The following is a 21726-nucleotide window of genomic DNA, read 5'->3' on the forward strand; positions in this document are numbered from 1 at the left end:
CCAGTGCAGCATTATGATGGACCCAGTTGCCGATTGTATTCGACAGCGGACGGACGAACGTCCGCGTATGCTTATGCCGTCCGTATCTCGTTGACGAACCGATGAGGGACTCACATGACATCCATGTAGTCTCGGCACCGATCCATGAGCCTAGCCCAACGCCCGCCATTCCAAGACCTAATCAGTGGCCAAACGTCCTGCGGGGAGACGCGCTCGATCCATATGAGTATCGCACACAGCGCGAAGTCCGCGTATGTAATGTCTCGTCCCGACACCACCACTCCATCGCCGTCTTCTCCACTGTTCTTGTCGAGAATGTCTGAAAGTGTCTTGAAGTTCTCGCGAACTGCCTGCCAAGCTTGCTCGCGCTGTGGACCTGACAAACCTGCATCGGGAGGAGGCCGTTGGTTAGAAGGGAATATGTATTCCTGACTGCGAGGATTAAGCCGTTGCGCACTTAAGGGAATCATAATTGGCAGGAGGGGCTTCATGAACACGTCCTGCAAATAATGGACGAATAGCGTCTGAAGGGCCTTGCTCCCGTCCGGATACAAGGGCCGTGCCGGATAAGTTATTTCGAGATACTCTGAAATCGCTGAGGCATTCGAAAGTACGACGGGTGCGGTGGGAGACCGGATTGGATCGACTATGACTGGTAGAGTGAATACTGGGCGCCCGTCAGAGCGCTTTGAGGTGTGCGGGGCGCCGATTTGGCGCATGGTACGATCGATATCGGGTACCTCGATCCATTTCGTGCGGTATGGGAGTCGCTTATAATTCAGGATCAACCTAAAGTAGTACCATCTCGTTAAGCGGCTCCGCATAGGAATAGAAGACAGCGTACACACCTTATCCTCCAGATACTGGGTGCCCACCCATTCGACTGTGAAGAGGGCGTGTCATATAGTGTAATGTATGGCTGCGACATTGAGGTCGTATTGAGTCGCTGAGAATACTGAATGAAAACATACTCACACTTGACTTCATTTAAAGTGTAGGCAATCGAGAAGGAGTCTCGAGGTTAGCAAGTGGTAGGCAATATGAAACAGCTCTGCCTTCGTGTTTAGGATAAAGTAGCACAGATGATTTGAGATGATCTGTCTTGCTCAGCTTTTATGTCTGGGAGCGAGCGCAAAACAGACTACTAGGATGTTGCTGATGCGCTTATGCTCGTCGCAATTCCCCGGGTTTAAAACCGAGCGCCATTACGTGCATGAGCGAATCACATATTCTGACACGGAGAGAAACAAGAGGCGAGGCAAGGGCTCTGTGTGTCCGTGACAGGGTGGATGAGTGGCGGTCATTTTGATATACCGTTTCTTTGTATGAAGCGTAGTAAGCAGGTGCTGAGTCATACTTTGGACTGCGGTTGGACATCCAACCAGTAATTCGACGAAAGCTGGCCTCAGTCCTGTGCAATGAACAATGATGCGCAGGCAGTGCCCAGAGACCCCCATCACCGTTGCAAGTCAATGACATACCGCACGAGAAGCAGTTTGACAGAGTTGACCGCGTTCGAGAATGTTGGCAAACGAACTGGCAATCAATCGTTGAGTCACAGCATGTGAGGTAGCAGAGCATAGCGACTAATATTTTGCGTAACGACATATTTCAGAGACGATGACCAACGGCACCGGGACAGGTCTGTGACAGTCAACGTGCAAATATAGACAGCTCAGAGCTATTGATGCCATCATAGTGCGGCGCGGATTCATTCCTAGTAGAAGCGATAAGTCAAAAGACGAGCCTCTGGTCACTCCATTGCACAGCTGGATCAAGTTTCGATATAAGCAAGCAATGGTTCGGGGTCCATCCCGGTCCGTGTCCAGATTAAGCATGAGCCATCAGTCCGGCCCTAAGTCCAATGTTAAGAGGAAAGGGCCACTCTCCAGTACTCGACCTAAACGTGCGCAGTTAGATTTCGAATGTAGGATGATCGCATGAATTGCCGAGCCGCTGCTTGCACAGCTCCGACGCGTCGTTGTTTTCCTCTCAAGAAATGAGTAGCGGGCTAGAGCGCCAACCGAGATACGACCTAAATGCGTGGCACCAGTTGCAGTGACAGTTACTTCCACATCTGATCATCTGAGATGAATCCTTCATCAGTGGACTTTAAACTAGGATACACGGACATTGTACAGTCGGGTACTTGATCCGTGATCGTTTGTTGGCGGAATCTGAGACTGTGACACCGTAGGTCTAACGTCTTTCTTGTGCGATAATTCTTCTGTGGGATGTTTTGCCGAGAGTGTCGCTTGACCTCAGTCTAATACACATACATGAGGGGTCTCTGCAAGGTAAACCGGGCAATCTTAGGAGCGAGATGTCGCTGCATTTGTCGCAGCAGGGTGGAATACCATTGCTGTATCACGTGCTGAGTCGGCCTCAAAAAAGCTGAAACACCGGTTTAGGCGCACAAAGTAGCCCAAACATTGTTTTAAACAAATATTTGTGCTATCAAGAGGCTAATCCTACTACTGAACCCGCCGGCGGGCGTGCTCAGTAAGCTATCGACCGTCTTTACTAGCTCGAATGCCTCGTGGTTAATGTCAATTTTATGCTAAGTCTACGTTTGACTTCGGCATACCTTACCAATGTCATTGTCAATCAGGCGACTCGGAACAACTAACAAAGGATGACATCATTTCGAGTAAATGGGCACGATAAGTAGATAACAATCTCTCACTCTCTTGTGCAGAATAATGTTCTACTACACCTTAGACAACGAATAGGAGATATAACAATGCTTATTGTTCAAACACAGGCACAACCACTTTTCACTTGCATGTACTGTACTATTTTTCAATCTCCTGAGCATTCCATCTGTGGATTTCCCCCTCAAGGGTCAGCTGGCTATTTAGAGTAAATGGCGTCCACTGCCACGAAAGATCGAATCTCAGCGGCGTTTGACTCGTCCACGGCTCCGTCTGGAGTTGGTTACATATATGTTTTCTCTATCAGCCATGAAGGCATGCCGAACAATTTTTGGGGTGACGTTTCTATTCTGCAAGCCTCATCGTCCGGAACTCTGAAGAGAGGACTAAAACTCAGGGTCGATACAGGATGATTTTAGTGGCGCACCTGCGTGGACGGTAACCAGGAAGCTGGTTTACCATAACAAGGAAATCCCTAACAGTGAGGTATCCGGATTCCTACTCTTTGCAATGAGAAAATAAACACGTGTTAAGCGCGCAACGAGTGGACATAGCCACTCGGCGAAGAGGCTTTGAATAAGGGAATGTTTGAGATGAATGACTCGAGCCAAAAGGCTGACTATCACGTTGCATGGACGGCAACAAATTTGACCCTGGCTACATATGCAACCATACCAAGATTGACGCCGTTGATCAAGAGTTGGTGAGGAAGAAAGTCAAATAAAGCTTTCAGACGTAAAGCAGTGTGGCCGAGTGAACAAGAAGTTTTGGCAATCCCGCCGTAATTAAACAGGCAGAACAAGGCGTTTTAGTATTAGCCTTACTCGCTGTCATCAAAGGAAAGCATAGCATTGGAATAATCCATCGTCCAACGGCGCCTACTCGTGGCAGAGACGTCCTCGGAGACACCAAAATGTCCTTTAGGAGACTTCTCCACGAGAACTTGATGTATGAGGACACCGTCATCGCCACAGATTGCATCAATATCAAGCTTTTTACAAAGTGTCAGAGGCGGAGGTCATCACCGCATTAGTTAATTTGTATTGAAGAAAGGGACCGAGAGCAAGATTGATGTGCCACGTCGGAACAACCTAAGAAGACGTGATATTAACCCTTCGCAGCGCGCGTTTCCGTCGGCATTTCAAGAATACGACGTGCAGCTTTAGTCAAATCAAATCAATATTACTACCTGCTTTATGAGTCCATGGAGTTAAACTTCCATCGTTAACCGCTCTTCCTCTGGGTATGTAGGACAAAGCGTGCCGCCGATGCTTGGAAGCTCCCCTCCCTAATATTAAATTGAAATTAAGCCCTTCGGCCGGGCTGCATTTCTTTCCGCGACGGTTCCTGCCCTGAAACCGTTTTTGACCCAAATCTGCATATTCTGTCGGGAAGAGGGTTTAAGCCTTCCTCAGTAAAGCGAACCAAAAGGTCAGATATCGTCTCTGAGCCCAAGAGAGAAACGCAACGAGTGCAAGAGTAATGTATCGTGTCTGAATGGCCCAGGAATACGTGAAGTGATAGACACTTCCTAGAACGCATTAGAATTTCAAGAAGATGACGTGAAGTCCTAGTCAAATTAAATTAGCATTGCTACTCGTTTTACGAATCCATGGAGTTAATTCTTCACCCCCTCCCCCCCACCGCACCGCACCGCTCTTCCTAGGTGTGCAAGGCAAAGCATGCCACGGCGTGTAAACGCACCTCCTCCCACTCTAAAATCGAAACGAAGTTGAACTCTTCGGCCGGACTGTATTTCTCTCCGCACTGCTTCTTGACATGAAACTTCCTTGGACTAAATCCGCATATTCGATTGGGGACATGTGGTAAGCCTTTCCTAGTTTCGACAACGAACAAAAATGTCAGATATCGTCTCCGAGCCTTCCCAGTGCGCAATTCCTTCGGCATTTCAAGACGATGCCGCGTAGCTTCCAGTCAAATCAAACCAGTAATGCTATTCGCTTTACGAGCCCATAGAGTTAATCTTTCATCTTCAGTAGGTACGTAGTACGAAGCATGCCGCCGACGTTTAGTAGGCCCTTTCCTTAACATTGACTTAAAATTGAACCCTTCGGCCGGGCTGTATTTCTCTCCGCGACGCTTCTTGCCATGAAACAGTCCTGTGGCATAAATACGCACACTTGATTGGGGACACGTTTAAGCTTTTCCTAGATTCGACAACGGAAGCAAAGGTCAAATCTCGTCTCCGAGCCCAAGAAGCACAAAAGGCGCCTCTCAGAGACACGATTGAGCCGTGCATGCTCATTGGTTTCCTAGATGTGTACGTGGATACGAGTAGATGATCTTATTACCTGCATATTCGACTGGGGATAGGCTTCAGGGCCTTCCTAGTTTCAGCAGCGGAAGCAAAGGTCAAATCTCGCCTCCGAGCCCAAGAAGCACTAGAAGCACCTTCCAGAGGCACAATTGAGTTAGATACACTCATTGGTTTCCAAGATATGTGCGTGGATACAGGTAGACCATCACACCACCTGCGTATTCGATTGGGGATGGGCTTCAGGGCCTTCTTAGTTTCAGCAGCGGAAGCAAAGGTCAAATCTCGTCTCCGAGTCCACGAAGCACTAGAAAGTAGAAGCGCCTTTCAGAGACACAACCGAGTCAGATGTTTTCACTGGATTCCAAAATGTGTACATGGATACAAGACGCCCAGATGAGCGTATACACCGAGTTTATGACACGATGAAGTCCTAGGGTCGCCTAGAAATAGGGGCGTAATTCAATAAAATATATGTGTATATGTAAGCATAACACAATCACGTTCCATCACGGTCACAAGTAATACGCGATGCCAAAGTAGCAACCCGCGTTCGATTTCTCGTTTATTTCCACCCAACAAGTCGTCTGCTCATCGTTCATCGCCTTCCCATGCTCTTTCCTGCGCTAGCAGCGCGCGTCCTAGCGCGAAATGTCCTCGCATCATCTGCGTTCGTCGTTCGGCGCGCTCCTCTAGCCCAGATAACGCGCAGTTTCTCTGTCTCAAGTGTCACCTGGGCACAAGCTGCAGCAACGGCAAAGGCAAAACCGGCAGCCAAGAAATCAACAACAGCAAAGAAGACCACCGCGCGTAAATCAACAGCAGCGAAAAAAAGACCTGCTGCTAAAAAGAGTACAAAGAAAAGGAAGGCCGCCCCAAAACCAAAGCCAAAGAAGGCAAAGAAGAAAGTTGTTAAGAAAACGCGTAAGTTAACTGATATATTCCATAATTTATCTCTTTTTTTTGACACATGTCAAATATTACGCCTCTCTCCCTCCCAGCTACGATTAAAATTCTTCCTGAGCACAAACCTCCCAAGGGTCATGGGAACCCCTATACCTTCTTCTTCCGCAAATTCTTCGCAGGAGCTCAACGTAATGAAGGAGAACCCGGCAAGGAATTCGTGGCCAGAATCGGCAGGGAAGCAGGTCCTATTTGGACTGCTTTTTCTGAGCAAGAGAAACAAGTCAGTTGAACGTTTGTCTGTGTTGTACAATCCAAAAAGAAGACTTACATTATTTGTTCAGCCTTTCGTCGACGAATTTAACGCGGCTAAGGTAGAATATGCGAAGAAGAGGGATGAATATTACAAGAACACCAGCCCTACCATTATCAAAGAGCTCAACAAGTAAGTTACAGAAAATGAGGCTTGTCCTAACAGAATACTAACCATTTGCAAAGGCGTCGTAGGAGGATGGGAAAGAGGGCGATTCACGTGAAGAGGCCCGACCACCCAATAACCTCCTTCTTTGCGTAAGTAGCAGAGAATACCAATGGTGTTTCACTCTTTCTAGCAGCAACTGACACCATCTACTCTCCAGCTTCGGTATTGAAGAACGTAACAAAGGTCTTGCTCCGACGGGATTGAAGGCCAGCGAGGTCATGAAAGAATTCGGCAAGAGATGGAGAGCCTTGTCGGATGCAGAAAAACTGGTTGGTACTCTTCTGACATGATACAGCTGATTTTGCTAATCACCCTCTTCCACTTCCTACCTCTAGCACTATAAGGAAAGGGGATTGACTATGACCGCAGAGAGGAAAGCAGCGAGGGAATCAGCCACTGCTTAAATTATCCTTCCACCTTTTCGCTTCTCCTGGACTCCGTTAATTCGATTTGCTCCGTCCTTCCTTTAGTGAAACCTTGGATGACCCTTAAGCGGGCTAAAATTTCATCTCGTCATGCCTTAAACTCGCTGGTAATTTAAACTTTTGATAAGCCAGCCTCTCTCGATATGTACTTGACGAATTAATCATTTGTTTTCGTGACGATAACACCAAACTCAAGGCATACAAAACTGCAAACAGTGAGCAAACATAAGAAAAGAGGATTCTGTCCTCTTTCAACATGTACTCAACGAATTAATCAATTTGTTTTCATGACAATAAGAAAAAAATACCAAACTCAAGGAAGGCATACAAACACCGCAAGCAGTGAGCAGACATCAAACATCAAACATCAAACATAGGCCGAAAAAAAATAAAGAGAAAAGAAGATTCTGTTCTGTAATCACGAAAACGCCTGGTGAAAAGTGAGGTTACAGAAACGCACGAATCAAGACAATAAAATCACGACAATAATTAAAAAAAAGAGAGAAAAAGCACATTTCAGGGATAAAAACTTGGGTATGCAATTACGTGAAACGAATGGAGCGGTATGGCAAGGCAAAGCAAAAGGCAAGCAAACGAAAGACGCGAAGAGGAACAACCTACAGATAAATAAAAGAAAAAAATGCAATGTCCTATCAATCTACAAACGATGACCCGGTACAGCCCAGAAAAGAAGAGTAAGACCCGCGACGCAAGCAGTGACAAGCAGCGTAACCCAGATCGCACGCCCAAGGAGCAACTTCTTGACATAAGGCTCTCGGATAGTAAGCGTACGGAATGGCGTTGTCTCCGACTGGCCCAGGAAAACTAGGACAGGGTCGAGTTCGTATTGATGGCTTATTAAGAAGAGTATGGCGAGGGTGAAGGGGATGAAAAGCTAGAGTGGAAAAGGTCAGATTTTTGTGACCAGAATAGATTGATTGATTGAGTAGACGTACGAAGAAACGTTTGGATTTAGGTTTGACATCAAGGAAAATAAGAGAAAACCCGACGGCCAGACCAATCCAAAGGATAATAAGCCCAAGAACAAGTCGCACAAGGGCGCTAACTGGTGTCAAGTTGCCAAAGGCTTTGGCGCGCAAAAATCGTGGATAAGCATCTTGCTCCATTGCACGGAAGCAGTACTCTTTCTGCGCATGGAACATGTCGGGTATCTGCGCCATGGCATTGAGCTCGTCATGGGTTTTCGGCTCACGAGTAGATGATAGCATAAAGGAGTGAATCCTCAAGGCGGGAGGGAGGTATATTTCGTGGTTCTGAGAGGGATCGGCGGCCATTGTAGCGTGTGTCGGGGGCGATAAATATCTGAAGTAGATCCGCTCTGCGGATGCGATGAGGTCCATACGAGAAACGGCAGCCGTACGAGGGATGATTGTCGGGGCCCGGCTGGCGCGCCTGTGCAATGCTGATATCCTGCCAGAGAGCGAAAATGGCGTGGAAGAACGAGGAGGGTCTGGTTGATCATTAGGCGAAGTAGCTTGAAATCGCTCTTTCTCCTGCATTCCCGGAGTCACAGACCGAGGACTCGTGCTCCGCTCACCAGCTCTCTCCTTCTCGTCGTGTTGGTCGAATCGTTCACGCTCGGCCAACATTTCGCCGGTGCTGCCGGTGCTGCGCTTGGTGCCCATGTCGCCACCACGCGTGTTGCCACCCATACCGACGACTGTACCATAGATGGAGCCGCGACGACGCGCATAATCCCAGTACTGCGGCCAGTCCTCCTTAATTGTTCGCCCTGACTTGCGGACATCCTTGAAGTACGCGCGACAGAGATTCTCGTGTTGTTGTACGTCGAGCCAGAAATCTAGTATATCCTCGGAGCCCTCGCGCTGCAAGAATAAACTAGAAACGAAGAACGACGGTCAGCAAAAGCTCCTATATGCTCGAGAATACCACCGTGCCCAGGCACAAGAGTCGGCTGGGGGCACGGGGAACGCAAATATACTGACTAAAACATGAAGAGGTCGACTGGTGGTCTCGTCTTTCTTGCGAGGACCTCTGCAAAGGACGGGAGGCGATTGCGTCTCCCATCGTCCTGCGCGTCATTATTGTACACGTTGTTTCCGCTGTCCATCGGGCTCAGAGCGGTAACGGCAGGTGAGGGGAGGAAGCTGGGAAGAGATTGGGCGTGGGGGCGAGCGAGCGAGACAGTCCGACTCGCAAGAGTCACGGCAATGCGTTCAGTCTGGTCTCAAATGGCATCTCATTCTCACGCTTTCTTGGTTACACAACCATCAGCTAAAGCTTTCATTATTCCATCTTGCCCTCGTCGTCCCAAATGTCGTCGCTGACAAAGGCCCTGTCTCCGACAATCAGAGAAATCCGTCTCCTCTGCTCCCAGTCAGGCCCCGCATCTGCTGGTATACGGTACGTGAGCCGCCATCTCATTACCCGCCATCACGCATGCATTCGCTGACACCCGCCATCCAATGTCGGTCGGCAGTCAGTTTATTCAAACCGCGTACCCGACGTTGAAACAGCACAATCCGCATCTGCCAGTCCTAATCCGAGAGGCAAGTGGCACACCCGCAAGAGCTTTCGCCCGCTTTGGTACGCGTCTTCTCACTCTCGTTATAATGTTTATTATCGTCCCTTTCCTGACTGACTGACTGACTGACTGCTGCTGCTGCACTCTAGAATATGGCGTAGAGAAACATGTAGAACTAGACAACCTCTCTGCCAAAGATGTCGAACAGAAAATATCCCAGCTCCTCTCATCGTCGTAGACCGGCACAATCTCAGTGGGCCTGGTCCTACCCCGGTGCCTGAGAAATGGAGTACTAACTGCACGCATGTTTCGCTTTGCTTTAGCAACAATCGTTATTTCATTAACCCTATAATTGAGACCAGTTGGTGCCGAGGCGGGAGCTGTCGGAGCAGGTCGCGGCATCGAGCACCTTCTAGGCCTGCACTACACTCAACATGAAGAACCCCTTGATACCGTCACCATCCGGTAATTTGTGAACTGTGAATGCCGTTCGGGTTTCTTTGCCTCAACTTATCATGACCGGGCCCCAAATTCTAATCTAAGCTTGTGATTTCCGTCTTGTTCATCGCCTGTGACTGACGTTTAAGCTACGTTCTTATCTCAGGTGAAATGAAAGTTTCTTACGGATTCATTGGTGTTTTTTTGCAGATTCATTTGTCTCTATGACGAAGCATAGATTTCAATATCATTTTTAATAAAAGTGTTCACTGTCTATAGCGCCTAAATTTTGCTTACTATCTGCTTCATTTGGATCATTGCGATACTCATTTAACAGTGATACCAGCTCTGCAAATCAGTTGTGTGATGCTCGTCTTCGATATATGAAGGTTGTTGACGTATCGGCAGGAGTTATAGCGAGTATCAGAAAGGCTACGGCAATCACTTGCACGACTATTAACCAACATTACCGCATTGTATAAACAAATCATTGACCGGACTGATATTTTCCATGATACTCCGTAGGTCAAACTGCCTACCATTACTGGCAAACAGACGAGTCATACATAGTGATCTGCACGTGTTACATCTACAACTTCTTTCACTCGATTACTGTATTCATGTTCTCCCTTATCTTCCGCCCTCGTCCTCCCCCATTTTCGTTGTTGCGGAAGATTCAGCCACATTCGTTAAGAAAGTCACTTAGAAAGATGTCTTCTGAATCTGCACGGAGAGATGTCCTGCTCGTCGGATTCGGCGCGATGGGTGTGATATGTAATTATTCTCCTGATCGAAGCTTGTGAAACCAATATTAATAAGTTTATGATTATCCATATGCATCCAAGATGCATACGTCTTACAGAAAAGCGGTATGGCTCGCGTAACTGCGATCGCTAGGAGTAATTACGAAGCTGTCCAACGTTCGTGATTGCTATTTACAAAGACTCGCGCAATTCGTCTAATTCGCATTTCTATTTTTGTTATTCTTTATACAGGTGATGGTATACACATTATGAGCGGCATGCACGGTGACATCCCAGGCTGGAAACCATACAGGCGTAAGCTCTCCCTACCCCACTTTCAAAATAAACAAAACAAAACACACTCACCCCCTTCTTATATAATAAAGTATGCCCATCGTTCACCGAAGCCCTCGACCGACCCTACTCCTACGTCCTAATAGCAACCAAAGTCCTCCCAGAACTAACCCCAACAAGCTCTATCATCTCACCACTCCTCTCTCCTTCATACACACAAGCATACCCTCAACAACCAGCTTACGTCCTCTTGCAAAATGGTTTGGAGATCGAGAAGGAGTTGTACGATGCTGTTACCAAAGTATCTGAGACGGAACCGAGGATACTTAGTTGTACGTTAAATATTGGAGCGAATCTTTTGCCTGATAATGCTATTTGGCATAGCGCGTTTGTAAGGACCCAGTCCCTGTTCTGGTCCATTATCAGAAAAAAAGTACGAATTTTGACAAACGATTATTTTGGTAGGATAGGCTTTGTATGGGATTATACAAACCCGGAAACTACACCGACGAATCCCAAACCCAAGAAGAGATAGACCTCCTAAACGATATCGGAGGTATGTTCAGTGCAGGCGGGACAGAAGTCACTCTAGTCCCAGAGATCCAACGACATCGCTTCCGCAAGAACTTCTGGTACGTCAACCATCCAACTCCCCTTTATATCCCATTCTCTGTGATCTTCTGCCTTCTATACCTGACACACAAGAAATAGGAACATAGCCTTCTCAACAATCTCCACCCTAAGCCGCCACTCCCTGCGCGCAATCTTCCAAGAACCCACCGTCGAACCCGTAGTCCTACCCATCATCCGCGCCATCATGCTCGAAAAACTCGCAGTAGGCCGAGCAATGGGTTTCGACGAAGTCGCACTCCCATCTTCCATCGTCGAAAGCACAATCGAATCTACTGGAAACATCCATAGACGTGCCGATTCAAAACATAAACCTAGTATGCTTCTGGATTGTGAGAATGGGAAACCTATGGAGATCGAGGTGATTGTTGGGGAGGTCGTAAGGAAGGCGAGGGAGTTGAGTGTACCTACGCCAGTAAGTATTCCAATCCACAGTCTTATTGCCTTCTGTATATGATGCTAATTTGTGGTAGCACCTCGATACGATTTACGCTTGCCTGTTTATTACTCAGAAACAGATTCTAAAGCAGCTAGATAATAGTAAAACGCACTTGTAAATGTAAAAGGTTTTCTTGGCCTGTATAAACACAATATAGCTGGTTTGGGATAAATAGAATTATAGATGGTGTAGGGTAGAACTCTACAGAAGCATAGACTGAATTGTATAGTAGTAAATAATTAAAGATCAAAATCAAGGACGTATTTGCAACGGTAAAATCCAGTAAACGGCGTACCTATTAGCCCGACATCATTTACTTGCATTTATGCATCAGAATACATATCTACAAAGTTAAAAATGATTTAACCAGTTTGTAAACCTATCTCATTCCAAGAAAGCTTGACCATTTAAGCTAAAGCTCGTTAGGAGTTCTCCTAACAATCAAACATCCCTTGCTATGTAGTCTTTTCTTTTATCACCAGCCCTTGCTCAACATATGCTCCGTGTAACAGAAGAGCCGAGCATTATTTAATATTTAGAAAACGTCTAGTACAGAATTGTTATTGCATAATTTCGACGGACGGACAAGACAAGCATTTAATTTGATGAGCAATGATGGTATCTTCCTCCTGAATATATAAATGTGCACAACCCCACTTCCTATGTATAAGCGGGTGGAGGAGCATCATCCACTCCCCGCTGCTCATTGCTATCCGAAGGCAGTGAGTCTGAATTTTGAGATACACCACCGCCACCACCTAGTGGTGATCTTCCTACCAACCCGCGCAGTCGCGTTATTGCAGAATTCGTCGTAGGGGGCGTTCCCTGGCTTTGGGAAAGTGGAGTTGCTGAGTATGACGAGTCCAAGCGTTGTTTCGTGGAAGTCTGTGAATAGGACGAAGAGGTGGGCGGATTTGGTGTTGGTGTTAGGTGAGCCATGAACGGCGTCGCTTGATAAAAGGAAGTTAGCAACATGGCACAGGCGAAGACAGACGGATTGAAAATACCTGAGTTCGACTCCCGTTGAGCAGCAACACTTGCCCTTCGTCTCCTCAACCAGAAGAAAGCAAGACCAAACAGTACGACACAGCCTACAACTCCGCCAACAACACCACCCACAATAGCACCAACATTCGTATGCGACTGCTTCGAAAAAACAACAGTAGACGAAGGTACCGGAGGTTGCGACGTGTTGCCTGGTACGAAGCTGTCCTTCCCATCATCAGTAATTAATATCCACTTCACACACCATCGGGGAAGAAGAAGAAGCATCAGGAAAGAATTGAGAAAACACGCACTTTATCTGATAATTCTCCAAAAATGAGCCAACACCATTCGAACCCGGTCCTTCCCACGTAACATTCAACAAATGACTTTCATCTCCATCTAACCCGTCCTTCTCAAACAACACTGCTACCGCAGGAGTATCATTCTGGTTCATCCCACTACTCAAGTCCATCGTGATAGAATCATTGTCGAGGGCGATTGATATAATCGCCCCGTTATAGAGCTTTCGCGAGAACCAGGAAACGTTGGTACCTGCGAAGTTAAACGAAAAGCTGCCGGGTACAGAGGTGAAGGTATGACCGCCGTTCTCTTGGACTGTCCATCCGGTACCGACGTATTGGATTCGTGAGTCAGTGGCGGGAACGATCAGTTCTTGTGGCTGCGAGCGTATGGGGGTCAGTAGGAGCGAGAAGACCGAGAGACAGATTATTCGGTGGAGCAAAGCATGCATTGTCGTGCACATAGAACCAGGAGGACGACAAGATGAAAGATCAGCGATCTGCGAAAACTTCGGAAAAGTCAAAGCTCGACATCAGAGATTGCTCCGTTTCTGGCTCTTGCCTAGACTTTCTTGGCTTCCACATGCAAATGTTTGAATACAGGCATTGGTCGTTCCTTTAAACAGGGACGTTCCTTTGAACACCCCCCTCTAATTCATGCATAACTCAACCAATAAACTCAAAAAAATAGAGAAATTTAGATACATACATGTACTATATATATATGAATTCTGAAGGAAATCGATTCAGTAGAAAAGTGTATAGAAATTCAATACTGCTGAAATTGAATGAATTCCAAATATGAGACTACTAACAAATTTTTTACTACTACTTATGCTACAGTGTTCAACATAAAAATTATATTATTGTATTCCTCTACTTCAGAGCTACAATATGTATGTTTTATCATATTGAATGGACCAGTCCTTAAATTAATATTGTGTAATTTGTTAAAAATGCTCAAAAAGTGTGACAAGAGAGTAAAATGATTGGCATTGATCTACATTGATCTGCACTGATCTACACTGACCTACAGTCCTAATGACACATTGGTTGAGGGTATTAGTCTGTAACATTTGCTAAATAAATAATTTTTTCTCTCTTTTTGTTCCTCATCTCTTAACAGTCCTATTCTATGGTCAGCACAGCTTGTTCTGGCCTCCCTTCTTAATGCTAGGCTCTAGAATGCTCTATACAAGAAGGAGAAAGGAAAAACAATAGAGAACTCATAGATATTTGATGATGGAATGCTAAAGATTATGACCTCAGATGAGACCAGGGAAAAGCTCAGGCAGAAGAAGGAATACAGGGAAAGGGAAGAGAAGGAGGTCCAGGCAAGAAAGGAGGAGGCTAAAAGGAAGAAGGAAGTTAATGATATGATTGAAAGTGAATGGAAACAAATCAAGACTCACTATGACAAAGAGCTTACCAAATGGCAGGCTAAATGCTCTACTTAGAGGGAGGAAGGGCTCCCAAGGGCTTATTGGAGCCCTAGACCTTCTAGACCAACAAAAAAACAAGTCCAGGACAACATAATATGAGAGAGGGGCCTTGACAAAGAAGAAGCAGTGTCTGGATGTGGTGAATGTGACCTAGACCTGTGAAGACACAACAAATAATGCAGGAATTTCGCCTGAAGGTGTAGATATGACTATAGAACAATTGCCTGTATAAATGAGAGCAAGAGGAGTGAGCCAAGAGTGAATGTAGGAGTGCAAGTTGAGAAGATAGGGGTGGACAGGTTGAATGTGTGCCAGTGTGATGGAGTGTCACAGGGGTGTTCAAAGGAACGACTTTCGTGACAAAATCTCACTTTTTTCTTATCTTCATATTAATTTTTTTACAGCACTTAATAGCTTGGAAAAATTCAGGCATATAGTATTATACATATAATCATTAGATACATAAATTTTTAAGTAAATTTTTGATGTGGAAAGAAATGCAGGGGAAAACAAAATTGGTGTTTAAAGGAACGTCCAATGCCTGTATATCAAAGATTTGGGCGGCGGATCTTCTCACACGGTAATAATAAGTTTGTCATGGCCAGCAGGTTGAGTCCTTACGGGTTGCGGGACAACCGCAGAGCGCTGCACAAGATTCCAATACTCTAAATTAGGCACAGCTCTTGATCGACGCTCTGCAAATGGGGCGTGGGACTCGGGGATCTGCACTCTGGTTATCTTTACAAATCATCATTTTGGCAGTGTGGCACTGGCACTCTCACAGACAGACAGACTCTTTCTGGTCCTGCATTGACACCGTATAGATCTCAACTAAATAAGAATGTCCGAAATCAAAATTCAAGTCGGAGACACGATTCCAGAAGGCACCTTCCAATATGTTCCGTACACCCAGGAGTTAGAGGATGGGGTGAGCAACATACATGCCATCGTGGATATGCGATCGTCGAACTAAGCATGTAATGGCTGAACCTATCCGTATATGCGTGCGGTTGATTAGCTAGTTTGCGGTATTCGTACGTTAACTACTTCGTCTTTCGTCGTTTACTGTGATTATTGCGATGCTCACATGATTGACTTATGCAGCTGTCCAGTTGAAGACGGACGAATGGAAGGGAAAGAAGGTCGTCTTGATTTCTGTCCCTGGAGCCTTTACGGTAAGCTTTGCATTATCTAATTCGTGCATCTATCCTGTTGACGAGTATCTTTCTTCGCTATGTTTCTATTTTTTTTTTGTTCGCGGTGCAACAACGATTAGCCGACTTGCCATGTAAACCATCTCCCGGGCTTCGTGAAGTATTACGACGAGATGAAATCCAAGGGAGTGGACGTCATCGCTGTTGTCGCTGCAAATGACCCTTTCGTTATGAGTGGGTGGGGACGTGTTGAAGGCGTAAAGGATAAGGTGAGACTCATGTACGCTCCTTGATCTATCCTACTTACACTGATGGTGTTGCTGGTTAGATACTTTGCTTGTCAGATGCAGGTACGCATACATGTAATGTACCCTTCAAAGAACGCATTTTGAGAGATGCTGGTATAGATGCCAAGTGGTCCGGATCGATTGGCCTCTCTGCTGACATGTCGGCACGCGGATTCGGTATTCGTACCGCTCGTTACGCGATGATAATCAACGACTTGAAGGTTGAATATCTCGGTGTAAGTATTAGCATGTGTTATAGATTCCTAATCGTAGATTTGATGATTATGACAAACAGGTTGAACCGGCTCCTGGCGTTACCGTCTCCGGAGCAGATGCAGTCCTTGCAAAACTGTGAAGAAATACAAGTGCATGTATTAGATCTTGTTGTAGAATTAGATTGGTCCGGCTCATGTACAACCGACACTATCTTGGGAATCACAAGGAAAAAAGAGACTGCTACACACGAAGTCCGATTAGTTAAGTAGACTACACAAAAACTGATACATTATCCCATGTGCATACAAGAAGAAAGAACCCGGTCGGTGATTACATTATTGTACATCCATCTGGCAGCTTAGGTGTACCATCCGGTCCAAAATCAAGCCCAGCTGGTAAAGAGCCCATAATCTCGGACGGCGGAGATCCAAAGGATTGCATCTGATTATGAGCGACGGTCAGTTAAGGTGCGTTCGAAAAGACTCAAGAGAGCTAGAATCTATAAATGAGAGACCAGACCTACCTCATTCATCAATGAAACGATTTGCGCACCCTTCTCCTGATCATCCTCTTTATATGACGGATCTTCAAATATTTGCATGATTGCGGATACTCGAGTCATCTGATTCCGGAAACGCTCTTTGTCTTCTGTAGATAGCTTTTCGTCGTTTTCTGAAAGGTATCCAGGGAACTACATAGTCGTCGAACACGCAGGTGTTTGTCAACACGCGACAACACGTATATAATAAAAATAGATGAAATACCTTGTCATGAAGTTCTTTTAAGGGCTCGTATAAGACCTCTTTGCTCATAAGCTGCTGCATCATCGTTTCTAGCATATCCTGCAGGTCACCATTGTCTTCACCTGATTCGTCGAGGCCGGAGCCTAGTTGATTTAAGATGGCTTCCAGCGGATCGTCGGAAGGAGCAGATGAGGTCGATGCATCAGTCTAGCAGTATTCAATATCATTAGCAGTTGAGATTTCAGCAGAGTATAGCCATGAGAGCGTACATGTAAAGTAGAATCGCTATCCTTAAGTTTCTCCATAGCCTGCAAAATACTCGCTTGGAAGTCATCAACAGCCTTCTTGCTCGAACTACTACCACCAGCATTCTCGTTCTCGGTGCTAGGCTTGTCCCTCTCGTTCCGACCAAGTAACTCGTTGTCGACCATTCCATCCATGCCTTCTATCAACATCTTCTCCCAAGCCTCTTTGCGTTTTCTGTCTTCCTCTGAGATTTGACCGGTTTGACCTTCGGCGAGCTCACGCATGAGTGCTTCCATACCATCTGCGAGGTCCTTCGCGAGTTCATCGGGAAGCTGTCCAGACGGTATACCGGTAGTATCTGCCGTTGAACCAAGTGCAGGTTGTGCATTGTCTGCTCGTGATGAAGAAGGAACAGACGTGGGCTGAGGAAGGACAGTCGAGGTCGATGTAGGTGGCTGAGACGGCGAAATTGTATTCTTTGCGTCGAATTGGTCAACGATATCTGCTGGACATAAATACACGGAATATATTTGCGGCTTAGCAGTGCGCACCATCTAGATCGTCGACGTCTTCCTCTTGCATTGCTGGTTTACGTGACATGGAAACGGAACAGTCGAAGTGAAGGCACAGACGCGGAGATATTTAAAATTAAATAATTTATAGTTTATTCCAACGCGTTTGTGTTTGTTTACATCACGCGTCTGCGCACAGGTTGACCTCAAAACAATACTACTTGTCCTTGTCCTCGTACATCGACATGCTCAACTCCTCGACGCGTCAGGCGCAGTCTGCACCAATCACTGCAATATCCTCTACTCTTTCAACGCGTTCCAGTCCATCCGTACCTCCGGCGTCGCAGGTATTCGAACCTCTCGTCAAGTCAATCCTTGCTCGCAGATTCGCGTACTATGTTCTCTCAACTTCTGCAGCAGCAGCCTGGCTACTCGCCACCATTTGGTCCACCTGGCAGTATGGCGGATATAACTCCTTGGGTGTACTTGGTTGTGTCGTGAACTTGCTTTCACCCCTTACCCTGTTCTGTGCTGTTCTCTGGTGGACGTTCGCGTCGGTCCCGATAGCTGTCTTGCGCAAAATCCATCTCAGAGGTACGTATCCTGACCTTTGGGACTTTAGCACTATCTCACTTTCTTCGCTGCAAGCAACGCGCACCTCTGCATTGTCTCCTCGCCAGACCCTCACTCAGCATAGCAAAGAGCGTCAATATCAGCACGCATTGCTAGTCACTTTCATTTCCTCTGCATTCCTCACAGTATGCCACGCATTCGTAGCTCAGACAGTTGAAAGAAGTGGGCGAAGTGATCCTGGACTCGGAGTTTGGGCTGGATCGAAGTAAGTGTCGCTTTCCGTAGTTCAACATGGACCGTATTCATGATATTACTAGAAAACATCCATATCACATTAATGGCCGCCTTTGTTTCCTATTTCTATCCCAGTTTTCTTGCGTTGTGCTCTACTGTCTTCGCGATGTACTCAAAAGCCGATTTGATATTCACTGGACAGGCCAATCGGATGTCGGTTTTCTTTCTTTATCTTGCGTTTCTTGTGGCTAATGTGCAAGTCTCCAAACAGTTCACGATGCACGCGTTTGCTTCGATTCTTTCCTCTTTGGTCTCTACCTTAATGCTCTCGACGACTTCCACCGTTGCTTCGTTGGCAGGGTTCGGCGTCTTGCGCTCTTTTGTGCTGCCCGTCGTGTATCGTTTACCCATCCTCCATGGTTTTCTTCGGTTCGTTATAAGTTTTTCTAACTCACAGAGTATGGAACGAAACTGACGCTCCGACATTTCTTACCTCATCTACAGTCCATTTGTTGCACATTTCCTCCGCCCAACATACACTATGACATTCTTCTGGACTGACTTCGACCTGATAATCCGTGCCTTTTTCCTTGCTTTGTCAAGTCAGGTACTTTGGGACGTCCCATCAACGATGTTTGACGTGGTCTTCTCGCTTGTAAGAATTATCTTAGGTCTCATACGATTAGAAAAACTTACAGTTTTTATCAGCCGATTTCAACGCTTGATTCGCGCAAAGACGCCGGACTCGTCCTAGTCTCTGGGACTGGTTCTTCAGATGCATACTTTCAGGTTTGCTCTATCATCATCCTGAAGTTCCGCCTTGCTTACTGACTATATCGCCCTGCATGAAACATAGTTACATGCATACCACGGACTTTACCAGCTTTCATCCGACACGGACCAGTCAGCTGCTGGACGTTCCGTAATCTACAGCGACGTAAAACACAGCCCGAACTTATGGTCTACGTTAGTTCGGCGTAGCCTCGTATTACTAGGCTCTGACTATCAACTCTTTCTTCGTCGGGGCAACCCCGCGCCTCCTCCACAAGGTTATTTATCTGAGAGTTGCTCGTTGTGAGTAAAACCTGACGTTATATTTCTAGTCGTGGTACCTCCTGCAGTAAAACCTACAACTGCGCAGAAACCAGTAACTCCTATCATCCGCGCCCAGGTGTATAAGAAAGCGCCTGGAACTCCGATCGATCGAATTATCGAGGCTCTCTCCTCTGACGACGCAACTTCCGGACCTTCAACCAATGCACCATCAAGTGGTCCTGCGGAAATCCATGATTTCACAACAAAGTTACGATCTTTGACGCACCCAATCGATGCCGCTCTTACAGATGTTTCGAAATCCATAACGAATATCGTACCCTCAATGCGGAGCTCAATCCATCCGTCTCACTTACATATAAAAGAAGTTAGCACCTGGTGGACTCGAGAACGGAGGAACAAAGCTGCACAAAAGGCTTTACCCAACAAAGAGTTGGACGCGGTGATCGTCAACAGTACGTCATTCAGTAATTATTCAATCAATGTTTTGCGAAACTGATTTTTTTTTGACGGCTTGCTGATGGACGTTTAGCCCTGAGTCGGTTAGTAGCCCACTCGCTTAAGGAGGACACACTCGGGAGTGTCCAACGAGACATACCTCGAATTCTCGAAGCTATGGTGTTATTCCATACTGCGATAGAGAACTACCGAGTAGAGTTGTCGAGCGCGGTAAGTGCTCTAGAAACGAGCAATGCGGTGAGTTGTCCGCTTCACTTGGGTTTTCACTTTGTTCCATGGTTTCTGACGAATACACGGTTAGCTTCGTGAAACCGAGTTAACAATCCTGAAAGAAGAGACCGATCTCGCAACCGAGTGGGTTGAAGACTTGTCATCCGGTGCGTAATTGGCAGATACTTCCCACTTTTTCTGAATAGCACTCATGGATATATGTATGGTTTACAGAACTGCGAACTGGCATATCTCTAATACTCAAAACGTTTGGAGACCGACTTGCGAAGTTCAGGTTTCCACCGACTATTGCTACCAGGTTACAGAGCTTTGCGGATTATAGTACTTAGACTTGTATATAATTTTTATTGGCACTGGTTCAATGGTTGACGATTGACGAATATATGAATAAAACCTACAAGACCTGAGCACCAGTAATAACCAGGCCACGGGCAACCCGCTCCTGGTTGTACTATAAAGTGATATTGGTACCTCCAAGAACAATGGTATCTATATAATGAGAGCTACTATATGTACACTTAAACATCCAGTACTTTACGAGAAACTTGCAACTGTCCGGGGAACGGCTGCTGAACCATTAATGTCTCCATCCCACTTCATGCCCATTCTCCATCATCGGTTCCACGAACCCTCGAAATACCCACCGGCACTGGTCCTCTTCCTCCTCGGCATCCTCTCTCGACGAACCTGAACTATCCGATCTTGTCACATTCTCACCAGATGTGGATCGATCCTGGGACCACCGCATCCCATACCCTTCCTCAACACGAACTTCATACACAAGCACTTCATGCGGTAACCAATGTAAGTTCCTCCACGTCGCGGATTGCATGATCTTATCGAAAAGCTGGAGAGCGCGGTCGTTGAGTGCGGAGATCGGGCCTTTCGGGTTTCCCCACCAACTTGAACTACTCGAGTCTGACTCTAAGCCGGATTGAGAGGAATCGGTGTTAGTGTTACACCCGGAACGATGTGCGTGTTTCGTCCAAGCCCTCGCACCAGCTGACAGACCCACACTATTCTGTGCTTCGAACGACGAGAGGAGGTCTTCTTCGGAGGGTGGTTGTTCGCCGATTGCAGAGCCTGTTGTGACTGCAAGGCCCAGAACAATATGTTTAGCCAATGGAGATGGCATGTTAAAGTCAAGTTCGACGTTGGAATGTTCTTGGAGGTGCTGGTTTAGACGAGCACGTTCTTCCGAGGCGGAGGGTAGCTCAGCCATGTCGTGACACACAGGTGTCGGTATCACTGTCCTGGTCGTCATACTGTATACTGATCCGATGCAAGACCTTGAAAAGCGTGTCGTCAGCAGGCTGCTATAGGTGGTGATTCCAGGCCAAGATTGTAGAGACAGTTCTTCGTGTGTACAGGAAATGACATGACGGCTTCAAGCACAAGATAAATGCAAATTTTGACTCACGCACAACATGCAGTGGTCACGGTATCCGCCGAAATAACTTCTTCAAGTTCTTGCTCGCAAGGGCTTCTCGGGTGAATAAAGT

At 46.4% G+C, this 21726-nt stretch overlaps 10 protein-coding genes across 10 annotated transcripts; 5 read left to right on the top strand and 5 right to left on the bottom strand.

The window, feature by feature from the left end:
• Positions 1-110: 110 nt before the first annotated feature.
• Positions 111-1232, bottom strand: FOMMEDRAFT_101922 (uncharacterized protein; the record flags this gene model as incomplete). The annotated part of the gene is made up of 3 exons (XM_007262393.1): positions 976-1232; positions 849-919; positions 111-789 (listed from the first exon to the last, which is right to left on the bottom strand). Exons 1-3 carry the CDS (start codon positions 985-987, stop codon positions 111-113), a joined length of 762 nt encoding a protein of 253 aa, XP_007262455.1. The 5' UTR covers positions 988-1232.
• A 4308-nt stretch (positions 1233-5540) lies between these two features.
• FOMMEDRAFT_144356 (uncharacterized protein) lies at positions 5541-6922 on the top strand (the record flags this gene model as incomplete). The annotated part of the gene is made up of 6 exons (XM_007262394.1): positions 5541-5853; positions 5931-6115; positions 6177-6277; positions 6331-6402; positions 6471-6582; positions 6649-6922. 6 exons carry the CDS (start codon positions 5541-5543, stop codon positions 6715-6717), a joined length of 852 nt encoding a protein of 283 aa, XP_007262456.1. The 3' UTR covers positions 6718-6922.
• A 200-nt stretch (positions 6923-7122) lies between these two features.
• On the bottom strand, positions 7123-8884 carry FOMMEDRAFT_101926 (uncharacterized protein). The gene is made up of 3 exons (XM_007262395.1): positions 8706-8884; positions 7695-8598; positions 7123-7633 (listed from the first exon to the last, which is right to left on the bottom strand). The coding sequence occupies exons 1-3, from the start codon at positions 8828-8830 to the stop codon at positions 7397-7399; spliced, it is 1266 nt and encodes a 421-aa protein (XP_007262457.1). The 5' UTR covers positions 8831-8884; the 3' UTR covers positions 7123-7396.
• A 150-nt stretch (positions 8885-9034) lies between these two features.
• Positions 9035-9482, top strand: FOMMEDRAFT_131241 (NADH dehydrogenase alpha subcomplex subunit 2; the record flags this gene model as incomplete). The annotated part of the gene is made up of 3 exons (XM_007262396.1): positions 9035-9123; positions 9200-9306; positions 9394-9482. 3 exons carry the CDS (start codon positions 9035-9037, stop codon positions 9480-9482), a joined length of 285 nt encoding a protein of 94 aa, XP_007262458.1.
• Positions 9483-10333: 851 nt separating this feature from the next.
• Positions 10334-11906, top strand: FOMMEDRAFT_101929 (6-phosphogluconate dehydrogenase C-terminal domain-like protein; the record flags this gene model as incomplete). Its single annotated transcript, XM_007262397.1, has 7 exons — positions 10334-10456; positions 10528-10602; positions 10678-10740; positions 10812-11110; positions 11185-11351; positions 11431-11764; positions 11823-11906. Exons 1-7 carry the CDS (start codon positions 10393-10395, stop codon positions 11904-11906), a joined length of 1086 nt encoding a protein of 361 aa, XP_007262459.1. The 5' UTR covers positions 10334-10392.
• A 542-nt stretch (positions 11907-12448) lies between these two features.
• On the bottom strand, positions 12449-13526 carry FOMMEDRAFT_151371 (uncharacterized protein; the record flags this gene model as incomplete). The annotated part of the gene is made up of 3 exons (XM_007262398.1): positions 12449-12738; positions 12796-13000; positions 13038-13526. 3 exons carry the CDS (start codon positions 13524-13526, stop codon positions 12449-12451), a joined length of 984 nt encoding a protein of 327 aa, XP_007262460.1.
• A 1762-nt stretch (positions 13527-15288) lies between these two features.
• FOMMEDRAFT_101931 (thioredoxin-dependent peroxidase) lies at positions 15289-16467 on the top strand. Its single transcript, XM_007262399.1, has 7 exons — positions 15289-15444; positions 15535-15550; positions 15621-15691; positions 15793-15939; positions 15999-16020; positions 16078-16193; positions 16253-16467. Exons 1-7 carry the CDS (start codon positions 15358-15360, stop codon positions 16310-16312), a joined length of 519 nt encoding a protein of 172 aa, XP_007262461.1. The 5' UTR covers positions 15289-15357; the 3' UTR covers positions 16313-16467.
• A 7-nt stretch (positions 16468-16474) lies between these two features.
• FOMMEDRAFT_116954 (Pex19-domain-containing protein) lies at positions 16475-17753 on the bottom strand. Its single transcript, XM_007262400.1, has 5 exons — positions 17714-17753; positions 17186-17664; positions 16938-17123; positions 16697-16864; positions 16475-16614 (listed from the first exon to the last, which is right to left on the bottom strand). The coding sequence occupies exons 1-5, from the start codon at positions 17742-17744 to the stop codon at positions 16504-16506; spliced, it is 975 nt and encodes a 324-aa protein (XP_007262462.1). The 5' UTR covers positions 17745-17753; the 3' UTR covers positions 16475-16503.
• A 166-nt stretch (positions 17754-17919) lies between these two features.
• On the top strand, positions 17920-20553 carry FOMMEDRAFT_151374 (uncharacterized protein; the record flags this gene model as incomplete). The annotated part of the gene is made up of 11 exons (XM_007262401.1): positions 17920-18268; positions 18323-18512; positions 18565-18694; positions 18753-18910; positions 18986-19136; positions 19190-19270; positions 19338-19530; positions 19585-19989; positions 20067-20230; positions 20295-20370; positions 20438-20553. The coding sequence occupies 11 exons, from the start codon at positions 17920-17922 to the stop codon at positions 20551-20553; spliced, it is 2013 nt and encodes a 670-aa protein (XP_007262463.1).
• Positions 20554-20704: 151 nt separating this feature from the next.
• Positions 20705-21555, bottom strand: FOMMEDRAFT_138282 (uncharacterized protein). Its single transcript, XM_007262402.1, has one exon. The coding sequence runs from the start codon at positions 21486-21488 to the stop codon at positions 20802-20804; it is 687 nt and encodes a 228-aa protein (XP_007262464.1). The 5' UTR covers positions 21489-21555; the 3' UTR covers positions 20705-20801.
• Between the last annotated feature and the right edge of the window lie 171 nt (positions 21556-21726).

The sequence above is a fragment of the Fomitiporia mediterranea genome, assembly GCF_000271605.1.
Source record: "Fomitiporia mediterranea MF3/22 unplaced genomic scaffold FOMMEscaffold_1, whole genome shotgun sequence".
NCBI lineage: Eukaryota > Fungi > Basidiomycota > Agaricomycetes > Hymenochaetales > Hymenochaetaceae > Fomitiporia > Fomitiporia mediterranea.

Coding starts and splice junctions, on each gene's coding strand:
- FOMMEDRAFT_138282 (XM_007262402.1), bottom strand. CDS start 21,488: ATGACGACCAGGACAGTGATACCGACACCTGTGTGTCACGACATGGCT.
- FOMMEDRAFT_101926 (XM_007262395.1), bottom strand. CDS start 8,830: ATGGACAGCGGAAACAACGTGTACAATAATGACGCGCAGGACGATGGG. Junction 8,599..8,705: donor GTCGACCTCTTCATGTTTTA/GTCAGTATATTT, acceptor CTTCGTTTCTAG/TTTATTCTTGCAGCGCGAGG. Junction 7,634..7,694: donor CTAAATCCAAACGTTTCTTC/GTACGTCTACTC, acceptor TTTCCACTCTAG/CTTTTCATCCCCTTCACCCT.
- FOMMEDRAFT_101931 (XM_007262399.1), top strand. CDS start 15,358: ATGTCCGAAATCAAAATTCAAGTCGGAGACACGATTCCAGAAGGCACC. Junction 16,021..16,077: donor ACTTTGCTTGTCAGATGCAG/GTACGCATACAT, acceptor ATGCTGGTATAG/ATGCCAAGTGGTCCGGATCG. Junction 16,194..16,252: donor TGAAGGTTGAATATCTCGGT/GTAAGTATTAGC, acceptor TATGACAAACAG/GTTGAACCGGCTCCTGGCGT.
- FOMMEDRAFT_116954 (XM_007262400.1), bottom strand. CDS start 17,744: ATGCAAGAGGAAGACGTCGACGATCTAGATG. Junction 17,124..17,185: donor ATAGCGATTCTACTTTACAT/GTACGCTCTCAT, acceptor GAATACTGCTAG/ACTGATGCATCGACCTCATC. Junction 16,865..16,937: donor TAAAAGAACTTCATGACAAG/GTATTTCATCTA, acceptor ACGACTATGTAG/TTCCCTGGATACCTTTCAGA.